This window comes from Oncorhynchus gorbuscha, linkage group LG21, assembly GCF_021184085.1.
Source record: "Oncorhynchus gorbuscha isolate QuinsamMale2020 ecotype Even-year linkage group LG21, OgorEven_v1.0, whole genome shotgun sequence".
Lineage (NCBI taxonomy): Eukaryota > Metazoa > Chordata > Actinopteri > Salmoniformes > Salmonidae > Oncorhynchus > Oncorhynchus gorbuscha.
The window spans coordinates 59,359,434-59,372,097 of NC_060193.1; the positions used below are offsets into that span (position 1 = coordinate 59,359,434).

At 40.1% G+C, this 12,664-nt stretch overlaps 2 protein-coding genes across 2 annotated transcripts in view; both read left to right on the forward strand.

Moving 5' to 3' along the window:
- Nucleotides 1-11,552, forward strand: part of LOC124008060 (salivary glue protein Sgs-3-like) — a 41,993-nt gene extending 30,441 nt beyond the window's left edge. Inside the window, exon 3 of the mRNA XM_046318964.1 lies at nucleotides 11,357-11,552. Within this exon, the coding sequence (XP_046174920.1) occupies nucleotides 11,357-11,552 (196 nt within the window). The remainder of the gene's footprint in view (nucleotides 1-11,356) is intronic.
- LOC124008697 (collagen alpha-1(VIII) chain-like) overlaps nucleotides 1,206-12,664 on the forward strand; it is a 22,446-nt gene continuing 10,987 nt past the window's right edge. The window contains 2 exon segments of the mRNA XM_046320204.1: nucleotides 1,206-1,388; nucleotides 11,357-11,554. The gene's annotated coding sequence lies outside the window, so the exon portion shown is untranslated.

The window sequence follows — 12,664 nt, forward strand, 5'->3', positions numbered from 1 at the left end:
TCTTTCTCTCCCTCCCTCTTACTCTCTCTCTCTCTTTCTTGGGTGGTCTCTCTCTTGCTGTCTCTCTGTCTCACTCTCCTTCTCTCTGTCTCTCTTTCTTGGGCGGTCTCTCTCTTGCTGTCTCTGTGTCTCACTCTCCTTCTCTCTGTCTCTCTTTCTTGGGCGGTCTCTCTTTGCTGTCTCTCTGTCTCACTCTCCTTCTCTCTGTCTCTCTTTCTTGGGCGGTCTCTCTCTTGCTGTCTCTGTGTCTCACTCTCCTTCTCTCTGTCTCTCTTTCTTGGGCGGTCTCTCTCTTGCTGTCTCTCTGTCTCACTCTCCTTCTCTCTGTCTCTCTTTCTTAGGCGGTCTCTCTCTTGCTGTCTCTGTGTCTCACTCTCCTTCTCTCCGTCTCTCTTTCTTGGGCGGTCTCTCTCTTGCTGTCTCTGTCTCACTCTCCTTCTCTCTGTCTCTCTTTCTTGGGCGGTCTCTCTCTTGCTGTCTCTGTGTCTCACTCTCCTTCTCTCTGTCTCTCTTTCTTTCTCTCTCTCTTCTACTTTTCCTCCCTACTGCTCTATCTCTCTATCTCTTTATCTCTCTATCTCTCTATCTCTCTGTCTCTGCTGCCCAAAGGTCTTCACCTCTAGACCAGGTCAGCTGAGTGAAGTGTGGAGTGGTGTTCCTGAATACACAGAGAGAGCACCCACAGATGAGATGAAGACGAGAGGGAGAGAGAGAGAGAGGCTTAGGTCCCGATGGGTTTTACAGTCCCCAGATGTGTGTTTGGCTCCGCTCGGCTCTGTCAGCTGATCGGACATTCCTGCGGAACTAGTGGTGTGTCTTTCCCTTTGAAACTCCAGAATGCTGCTGGGAAGAAGTCTAAGTGGATACTTTTGGACGTCCCAACTCTGACATCACCCCATTGAACTTGAAATAATCCTGCAGCAACAGGAAATGTGAAATATTATGTGGATTATAATTATTGGCCATTTTTGTATGGGTTGATACATTTTTCGATAGGACAAATCAAGTCTGACATTTTAAAGTGGAAATTACAAACTTTAGAAGCCTTTTTTAAACCCCCGAATACACTACAACTTTCAGCAACAAAACTACAAGTTTCATCAAGAAAAGAGTGATCAAATTAAGACCCTACATCTGTAGGGTAAAACTCCTTATTCAAGGAAGGAAGGAGAGCACACAGATTGGTCCATGGGAAGGTGTCAGGCATTTCCCTCTGGTATTCTGTGTAGAGTTTCCAAGGGCAGCTTTGTAAGATTTACAGTACTTTGTCTCCAGCCATGCGTCCTACCTTTGTGTTCAGAGGACATGATCCGCATTCAACTTAAACTGTTCAGGCTTGATTTCTGGAACCGACGCAAGCAAAACGGCATCAAGTAAAGCCCAACGTGGTAAAAAATGAAAATCCTTCCTTTTGTTCCCGCCTTTTCCCTCACTCCATCTGTGTTCCATAGAATATGTTTAACCCACTAACCTTTTGACTGTCAGTCTGTTCCATAGAATATGTTTAATCCACTAACCTTTTGACTGTGAGTCTGTTCCATAGAATATGTTTAACCCACTAACCTTTTGACTGTCAGTCTGTTCCATAGAATATGTTTAACCCACTAACCTTTTGACTGTCAGTCTGTTCCATAGAATATGTTTAACCCACTAACCTTTTGACTGTGAGTCTGTTCCATAGAATATGTTTAACCCACTAACCTTTTGACTGTCAGTCTGTTCCATAGAATATGTTTAACCCACTAACCTTTTGACTGTGAGTCTGTTCCATAGAATATGTTTAACCCACTAACCTTTTGACTGTGAGTCTGTTCTATAGAATATGTTTAACCCACTAACCTTTTGACTGTCAGTCTGTTCCATAGAATATGTTTAACCCACTAACCTTTTGACTGTCAGTCTGTTCTATAGAATATGTTTAACCCACTAACCTTTTGACTGTCAGTCTGTTCCATAGAATATGTTTAACCCACTAACCTTTTGACTGTGAGTCTGTTCCATAGAATAGGTTTAACCCACTAACCTTTTGACTGTGAGTCTGTTCCATAGAATATGTTTAACCCACTAACCTTTGACTGTGAGTCTGTTCTATAGAATATGTTTAACCCACTAACCTTTTGACTGTCAGTCTGTTCTATAGAATATGTTTAACCCACTAACCTTTTGACTGTCAGTCTGTTCTATAGAATATGTTTAACCCACTAACCTTTTGACTGTCAGTCTGTTCTATAGAATATGTTTAACCCACTAACCTTTTGACTGTCAGTCTGTTCTATAGAATATGTTTAACCCACTAACCTTTTTGACTGTCAGTCTGTTCTATAGAATATGTTTAACCCACTAACCTTTTGACTGTCAGTCTGTTCTATAGAATATGTTTAACCCACTAACCTTTTGACTGTCACTCTGTTCTATAGAATATGTTTAACCCACTAACATTTTGACTGGGAGTCTGTTCCATAGAATATGTTTAACCCACTAACCTTTTGACTGTGAGTCTATTCTATAGAATATGTTTAACCCACTAACCTTTTGACTGTCAGTCTGTTCTATAGAATATGTTTAACCCACTAACCTTTTGACTGTCAGTCTGTTCTATAGAATATGTTTAACCCACTAACCTTTTGACTGTCACTCTGTTCTATAGAATATGTTTAACCCACTAACATTTTGACTGGGAGTCTGTTCCATAGAATATGTTTAACCCACTAACCTTTTGACTGTGAGTCTGAATATGTTTAACCACTAACCTTTTGACTGTCTTGTCTATAGAATATGTTTAACCATAACCTGCCAGTCTGTTCCATAGAATATGTTTAACCCACTAACCTTTGACTGTGAGTCTATTCTATAGAATATGTTTAACCCACTAACCTTTGACTGTGAGTCTGTTCCAATATGTTTCAAGTTTCTGCGTGTTGAATATGTTTCAAGTTTCAAAGTTCATTCAGGATACAACCGGTGTAAAGCAGTACTGTGAAATTCTTCCTTGAGAGCTCTTATCCAACAATGCAGTGATAATGATAATACTATAGAGAATAATAGAACATTGGATAAAAAACAGACAGAAGTGTAATATGGCAGAATAAAGAAAACGGACCCTGTCTTCATCCATTTTCAGTCTCATGTTTTCAGTTTTTGTGAACATGAGAAACATTAGAAATACATCTGATGGTATTCTGGGTAGAGAGAACTGGTCCTCTGAGCTGCATATTGTCTTACTGAGCGTCATAACAGAGAGTCTGATTTTACCACCTCAACAGTCCAGAGTTCAGATGAGTGGAAAATATGATATTATCCCTTATTTATTTGCTTGCTGTGTCCGTGTTTGAAGTGAGGTTGCAGTTGGATCAGAATCAGAAACAAGCCGTGTTCGATTAGGATAGACGATGACAGGGCCAGTAATGTTCACGTATAAGTTCACTTGTCATCTTTTCTTGTTCACTGCATGTTTACATAGTGAAGGGGTATTAGGCCAAGGGGTGCCGTTGAAACAGCGATGCCAGACCTGACTACAGACTACCAAAGAAGCACATATCTCAACAGCATGGTTGGTATTCAACATGCTTTTCCTCATGATCCCCTTTTGATCATTGAGAATGAAAGTTACCATCTGGAAGCAGTCAGGGAAATACAGAGGAGAAATGGAAATGGGATTATTTTCAAACCCCCGAGTTGGGGGCTATAAAAGAGTTGTGGCGCGGGACCAAGCAGACACTGCTGTGGTTGGAAGTGGTAGCAAAGGTGGTAGGAAACAGACATCCTGTGGTAGAGTGGCAATAGCCTTTTTTATTTCTTTTTATTTATTAAACTTGGCAAGTTAGTTAAGAACAAATACTTATTTACAGTAACGGCCAAACCCTGACGACACTGGGCCAATTGTGCGCCACCCTATGGGACTCCCAATCACAACCGGATTTGAACCAGGGACTGTAGTGACACCTCTGGCACTGAGAACGGTGCCTTAGACCGCTGCACCACTCGGGAGCCACTTTGTTGCATTATCATTATTGTTTTGCACCACACTAAAAATCACAGGTTAGTGTCTAGGTCAGGGTTCTCCAACCCCGTTCCTGGAAAGCTACCGTCCTATAGGTAGAAAACCTACAGGGGTTGCTCACCAGGAACAGGGTTTGAGAGTCCTGGTCTAAGTATTGACAGAGGGTTCGGAGAAATACATTTTGGCAGCCTGTTGAAGGAAAATTTAGACGTTTGACTGACTTTTGTTGTTCCAACAGCAAGCCCCAACAATGTGAGAATTTTATTGCAGTCATGTGAATCTGATAAGTAAATAAGGCAGGGAGTGGGGAGGAAACAGGTTGCTTTTGCAGCTGAGAGCTTGGACCCGGCTCAGTTGTTGGATTCTGAATCTGCTGTGTGCCGGACGTCAACTCCCTAGTGGAGGCCCGTCGTTCTCTCTCCACGGCCAAATTGAGGAGCCAAAGAAGACGGCTCCCACAGGCATCTCGCAATTGGTCCGTCTAGAATCCCTTGGATTATCCAAGACTGTCACCCGATTGGTTGATGTGTGAGTGGGCTGCGTGGAGACTGGAAAATAGCAGCTCTGAACCCTCGTACCCTGGCTCTCTTTAACTCTGGGTGTCTGGCCCTCACTGTCCACAGGGGGAGTAGTTAACCTTAACCACGGTAGAGTCCCACCTCGTCAACAGCCAGTGAAACTGCAGGGCACCAAATTCAAAACAACAGAAATCCCATAATTAAAATTCCTCAAACATACATGTATTTTACACCATTTTAAAGATACACTTGTTGTATATCCAGCCACAGTATCCGATTTCAAAAAGGCTTTACGATGAAAACAACCAAACGATTATGTTAGGTGAGTGCCTATTCACAGAATAACACAGCCATTTTTCAGCCAAAGAGAGGATTCACAAAAAGCAGAAATATAGATAGAAAGAATCACTAACCTTTGATGATCTTCATCAGATGACACTCATAGGACTTCATGTTACACAATACATGTATGTTTTGTTCGGTAAAGTTCATATTTATATCCAAAATCATGCATTGTCTCAAACAAATATCCGGTGAAAGTGCAGAGAGCCACATAAAATGACAGAAATACTCATCATAAACATTGATAAACTATACAAGTGTTTTCATGGAAGAATAGATAAACTTCTCCTTAATGCTTTACGGCGAAAGCACACTTTGCGATTATGTTAGCTAGCCACAGAAACGCATACAGCCATTTTCCAGCCAAGGAGTGCCACAAAAGTAAGAAATAGCATTAAACTGAATGACATACAGTACCTTTGATGATCTTCATCTGGTGGCACTCCCAGGTCTCCATGTTAGACAATAAATGTTCATTGTGTTCGATAATGTACCTCTTTATGAGCAAAAACCTTCTTTTTGTTCGCGCGTTTTGTCCAGTAATACGAATGCAGAAGGCGCTTGCACTAATTCCAGGATGAAAAGTTTTTAAAAAGTACAATAAAGGTTAGAAGAAACATGCCAAACGATGTTTAAAATCAATCCTCTGGTTGTTTTTGTCATAAATAATTAATAATATTTAAATCGGACAAAATCTTTGTCAATGGGAAAGGAGAAACAAGAAAGGCACGTTCACGATCAGGCGCATGACTGATGAATGGAAATTTCCACTGGCCACTGATTGAAAGTGCTGTATCTCCCTCATTTTCAGAGTAAAAGCCTGAAACAGTGTCTAAAGACTAGTCACATGTAGAGGAAGACACAGAGCTCGTGAACTGGGTCCTAAGTCTTTGTATGGTAGATAGGCTTTCAATAGAAAACAGCCTTTCAAAATAATAGTACTTTCTGGTGGATTTTCCTCGGGTATTCACCTGCCATATCAGTTCTGTTATACTCACAGACATGAATTTAACAGTTTTTGAAACTTTAGAGTGTTCTCTATACAGATCTACTAATTATATGCATATCCTATATAATGGGACTGAGTAGCAGACCGTTTAATTTGGGCATGCTTTTCATCAAAAATTACGAATGCTGCCCCCTACCCTAGTGAAGTTAAATTACAGTATTGTTAAATGACCTAGGGGTGTTGGTAGGACAGGTGTTGGTAATTGACTAGGATGTGTTTTGGTCTCGTTGCTCTCAGCAGGAGGCAGATTGACACGTCCTTGGAGACTTGCCATGATGCATCTGTTTTAAAGAGCCTATTGCTCTTCTCTGTTTTCTCTGCTGTTGTTGTTGTTATTGTTGTTGTCAGTATATTATTATTTCCGGGTCATATATTATTATTTCCGGGTCATGTACTTTTTATTATTATTATTTACTCATTGCAAAGCGAGTAAATTAAAACATTATATTGCAGTGCCATCTGGTGTTTATTTATTTATTTGTTTTATTTATCTTACTAGGCAAGTCAGTTAAGAACAAATTCTTATTTTCAATGACAGCCTAGGAACAGTGGGTTAACTGCCTGTTCAGGGGCAGAACAACAGATTTGTCAGCTCGGGATTTGAACTTGCAACCTTCGGTTACTAGTCCAACACTCTAACCACTAGGCTACCCTGCCTACCATTTGTGTTTGGCAGCACTCAGTCCTCTGTCCATGGTGCTGGATACAAGCATTGCAAACACAATAGTTTTATATTTTTCTCCCTGAAAATCTTATCGGATCAGAAATATACCTCTTGGTGTAAAGTAAATGCTGGTGTCTTGGTATCCCCTCTCAGCTCTTTCATGTTTGTGTGTTATTTTAATCAAAGCTGTAAATCATTCTTAATCCAGAGGTCTCAGAGTCATTTCCAACATGAAGCCTAAGGGATGTCTTCTGAGTCTGGGAATAATTGTCTCGCTGATCACTGTGGATGCCAAGTGTGCAAAGCTGTCATCAAGGCAAAAGGTGGCTTCTTTGAAGAATCTCAAATATTAAATATATTTTGGATTTGTTTAACACTTTTTTGGTCACTACATGATTCCATATGTGTTATTTTATAGTGTTGATGTCTTCACCATTATTATACAATGTAGAAAATAGTCAAAATAAAGAAAAACCCTGGAACGAGTAGGTGTGTCTAAACTTTGACTATTACTGTATATATATATATATATATATATATATATATATATATATATATATATATAATAAAATGATTAAAAAAATTGAATGACAAAACTGTAAAACATTATTCTAAATATAAACCATCAGCTCAGTGAATACCATTGGTGTTTAATATGAGGGTTTCAGCATGAAATACAGCAAATAACACCTCCACTACTGTTCATAGTGATAACACATCTACTACTGTTCATAGTGATAACACCTTTACTAATGTTCATAGTGATAACACCTTTACTAATGTTCATAGTGTTAACACCTCTACTACTGTTCATAGTGATAACACCTTTACTAATGTTCATAGTGATAACACCTCCACTACTGTTCATAGTGATAACACCTCTACTACTGTTCATAGTGATAACACCTCTACTACTGTTCATAGTGATAACACCTCCACTACTGTTCATAGTGATAACACCTCTACTACTGTTCATAGTGATAACACCTCTACTACTGTTCATAGTGATAACACCTCCACTACTGTTTATAGTGATAACACCTCCACTACTGTTCATAGTGATAACACCTCTACTACTGTTCATAGTGTTAACACCTCTACTACTGTTCATAGTGATAACACCTCCACTAATATAGAGTGATAACACCTTTTCTACTGTTCATAGTGATAACACCTCTACTACTGTTCATAGTGTTAACACCTCCACTACTGTTCATAGTGATAACACCTCTACTACTGTTCATAGTGATAACACCTCCACTACTGTTTATAGTGATAACACCTCTACTACTGTACATAGTGATAACACCTCTACTACTGTTCATAGTGATAACACCTCCACTACTGTTCATAGTGATAACACCTCTACTACTGTTCATAGTGATAACACCTCTACTACTGTTCATAGTGATAACACCTCTACTACTGTTCATAGTGTTAACACCTCTACTACTGTTCATAGTGATAACACCTCCACTAATATAGAGTGATAACACCTTTTCTACTGTTCATAGTGATAACACCTCTACTACTGTTCATAGTGTTAACACCTCTACTACTGTTCATAGTGATAACATCTCTACTACTGTTCATAGTGATAACACATCTACTACTGTTCATAGTGTTAACACCTCTACTACTGTTCATAGTGATAACACCTCTACTACTGTACATAGTGATAACACCTCTACTACTGTTCATAGTGATAACACCTCCACTACTGTTCATAGTGATAACACCTCTACTACTGTTCATAGTGTTAACACCTCTACTACTGTTCATAGTGATAACACCTCTACTACTGTTCATAGTGATAACACCTCTACTACTGTTCATAGTGTTAACACCTCTACTACTGTTCATAGTGATAACACCTCTACTACTGTTCATAGTGTTAACACCTCTACTGTTCATAGTTAACACCTCCACTAATATAGAGTGATAACACCTCTTCTACTGTTCATAGTGATAACACCTTAACACCTCTACTACTGTTCATAGTGATAACACTCTACTACTCTACTACTGTTCATAGTGATAACACCTCTACTACTGTTCACACCTTTACTAATGTTCATAGTGATAACACCTCTACTACTGTTCATAGTGATAACACCTCTACTACTGTTCATAGTGATAACACCTTTACTAATGTTCATAGTGATAACACCTCTACTACTGTTCATAGTGATAACACCTCTACTACTGTTCATAGTGATAACACCTCTACTACTGTTCATAGTGATAACACCTCCACTACTGTTCATAGTGATAACACCTCTACTACTGTTCATAGTGATAACACCTCTACTACTGTTCATAGTGATAACACCTCCACTACTGTTTATAGTGATAACACCTCTACTGTTCATAGTGATAACACCTCTACTACTGTTCATAGTGTTAACACCTCTACTACTGTTCATAGTGATAACACCTCCACTAATATAGAGTGATAACACCTTTTCTACTGTTCATAGTGATAACACCTCTACTACTGTTCATAGTGATAACACCTCTACTACTGTTCATAGTGATAACACCTCTACTACTGTGATAACACCTCCACTACTGTTTATAGTGATAACACCTCTACTACTGTACTGTTTCTACTACTGTTCATAGATAACACCTCTACTACTGTTCATAGTGATAACACCTCTACTACTGTTCATAGTGATAACACCTCTACTACTGTTCATAGTGATAACACCTCTACTACTGTTCATAGTGATAACACCTCTACTACTGTTCATAGTGATAACACCTCTACTACTGTTCATAGTGTTAACACCTCTACTACTGTTCATAGTGATAACACCTCTACTACTGTTCATAGTGATAACACATCTACTACTGTTCATAGTGATAACACCTCTACTACTGTTCATAGTGTTAACACCTCTACTACTGTTCATAGTGATAACACCTCTACTACTGTTCATAGTGATAACACCTCTACTACTGTTCATAGTGATAACACCTCTACTACTGTTCATAGTGATAACACCTCTACTACTGTTCATAGTGTAACACCTCTACTACTGTTCATAGTGATAACACCTCTACTACTGTTCATAGTGATAACACCTCTACTACTGTTCATACTGTTCACCTCTACTACTGTTCATAGATAACACCTCTACTACTGTTTATAGTGATAACACCTCTACTACTGTTCATAGTGATAACACCTCTACTACTGTTCATAGTGATAACACCTCTACTACTGTTCATAGTGATAACACCTCTACTACTGTACATAGTGATAACACTACTGTTCATAGTGATAACACCTCTACTACTGTTCATAGTGATAACACCTCTACTACTGTTCATAGTGATAACACCTCTACTACTGTTCATAGTGATAACACCTCTACTACTGTTCATAGTGATAACACCTCTACTACTGTTCATAGTGATAACACCTCTACTACTGTTCATAGTGATAACACCTCTACTACTGTTTATAGTGATAACACCTCTACTACTGTTCATAGTGATAACACCTCTACTACTGTTCATAGTGATAACACCTCTACTACTGTTCATAGTCTACTACTGTTTATAGTGATAACACCTCTACTACTGGTCATAGTGATAACACCTCTACTACTGTTCATAGTGATAACACCTACTACTGGTCATAGTGATAACACCTCTACTACTGTTCATAGTGATAACACCTCTACTACTGTTCATAGTGATAACACCTCTACTACTGTTTATAGTGATAATACCTCTACTACTGGTCATAGTGATAACACCTTTACTACTGTTCATAGTGATAACACCTCTACTACTAGTCATAGTGATAACACCTCTACTACTGGTCATAGTGATAACACCTCTACTACTGGTCATAGTGATAACACCTCTACTACTGTTCATAGTGATAACACCTCCACTACTGTTCATAGTGATAACACCTCTACTACTGTTCATAGTGATAACACCTCTACTACTGTTCATAGTGATAACACCTCTACTACTGTTTATAGTGATAACACCTCTACTACTGGTCATAGTGATAACACCTTTACTACTGTTCATAGTGATAACACCTCTACTACTGGTCATAGTGATAACACCTCTACTACTGTTCATAGTGATAACACCTCCACTAGTATAGAGTGATAACACCTTTACTAATGTTCATAGTGTTAACACCTCTACTACTGTCCAGAGTGATAACACCTCTACTACTGTTCATAGTGTTAACACCTCTACTACTGTTCATAGTGATAACACCTCTACTACTGTTTATAGTGACAACACCTCTACTACTGGTCATAGTGATAACACCTCTACTACTGTTCATAGTGATAACACCTCCACTACTATAGAGTGATAACACCTTTACTAATGTTCATAGTGATAACACCTCTACTACTGTACATAGTGATAACACCTCTACTACTGTCCAGAGTGATAACATCTCTACTACTGTCCAGAGTGATAACACCTCTACTACTGTCCAGAGTGATAACACCTCTACTACTGTCCAGAGTGATAACACCTCTACTACTGTACATAGTGATAACACCTCCACTACTATAGAGTGATAACACCTTTACTAATGTTCATAGTGTTAACACCTCTACTACTGTCCAGAGTGATAACATCTCTACTACTGTCCAGAGTGATAACATCTCTACTACTGTCCAGAGTGATAACATCTCTACTACTGTACAGTGCTGTATGATGGCCAAGTTGGGCAGGGCAGTGAGATGGAGATGGCAGCTCAGTGTTAAAACCCCAGCTGTCTGAGAAAAGTCATGGTGCTCCAGGATCTCTCATTCATCATTGTTCTGTTGCAGGGCCCTGGACTGCACTGCACCGCAACGTATTGGACCTGTGGCCAGAGTCACAAGCAGTCTCATGCCTTGGGAAGCCCCCAACTCCAACACCACCAAAAACAGAGGGAAAGTACAGAGACCTGCAGGCCAAAGGACAGAGCGAGAGGTTAGGTCGTCGTCGCGACAGGCCCTTGGGTTTGAGGAGAGGAGACACTAAGGGTAAGAGGAGCAGGATTTTTCTGTTTGTCAGGTCACAAGGTTAGCAGGTCATGGAGGAAGGAAATGGACGTGCGTAATTGTTCAATAAAAAAAGAGACAGTCACAGACCTATTCGATGTCTGAAGGGTGTTATGTAGAGTTCAGATTGTTCTCTGTACTAGTGCCTTTTCTCCTCACACCTGTAGCATGATGTTGATGGCAACAATATCTAAGCAAGTGTCACAGTTTTGCTTCCGTCCCTCTCCTTCCCCCAACCTGGGCTTGAATGGACCCTCTGCACACATCGACAACAGTCACCCTCGCAGCAACGTTACCTATCGCTCCACAAAAGCTGCGGTCCTCGCAGAGCAAGGGGAACAACTACTTCAAGGTCTCAGAGTGAGTGATATCACTGATTGAAATGCCCCACAGCGCGCCCAGCTAACTAGCCAGTAATGACCGGTTACACCGGTTACACAAGTGTAACTAATCTTTCCACAATAGAACAACTTGGGAGGTTATTTCAGCAGGCAGAATAAACATCTTCTCTCCATAAATCAATGCTTTGATCTTAGCGCTCAACGCGGCTGAGAGAACAGTAAAGAAGACCGTGAGGGAAGTTTACATACATTCACACCTTACGTTTATTCTTGCACCGATCACTTGGCAGCGTTGTACAAATCTCCTGAGACGTGGTCCATGTTTAAAGGAGTAGTGTGACCCAGCGGAGTGCGGTGTTGTGTCCACACACACACACACGCAGAAACACACACATACACACACACGCAGAAACACACACACACGCAGAAACACACACACACACAGAAACACACACACACGCAGAAACACACACATACACACACGCAGAAACACACACACACACGCGCAGAAACACACACACAGAAACACACACACACGCAGAAACACACACACACACGCAGAAACACACACACACACACAGAAACACACACACACAGAAACACACACACACACACACAGAAACACACACACACGCAGAAACACACACACGCAGAAACACACACACACAGAAACACACACACACACACAGAAACACACACACAGAAACACACACACACACGCAGAAACACACACACACACACAGAAACACAC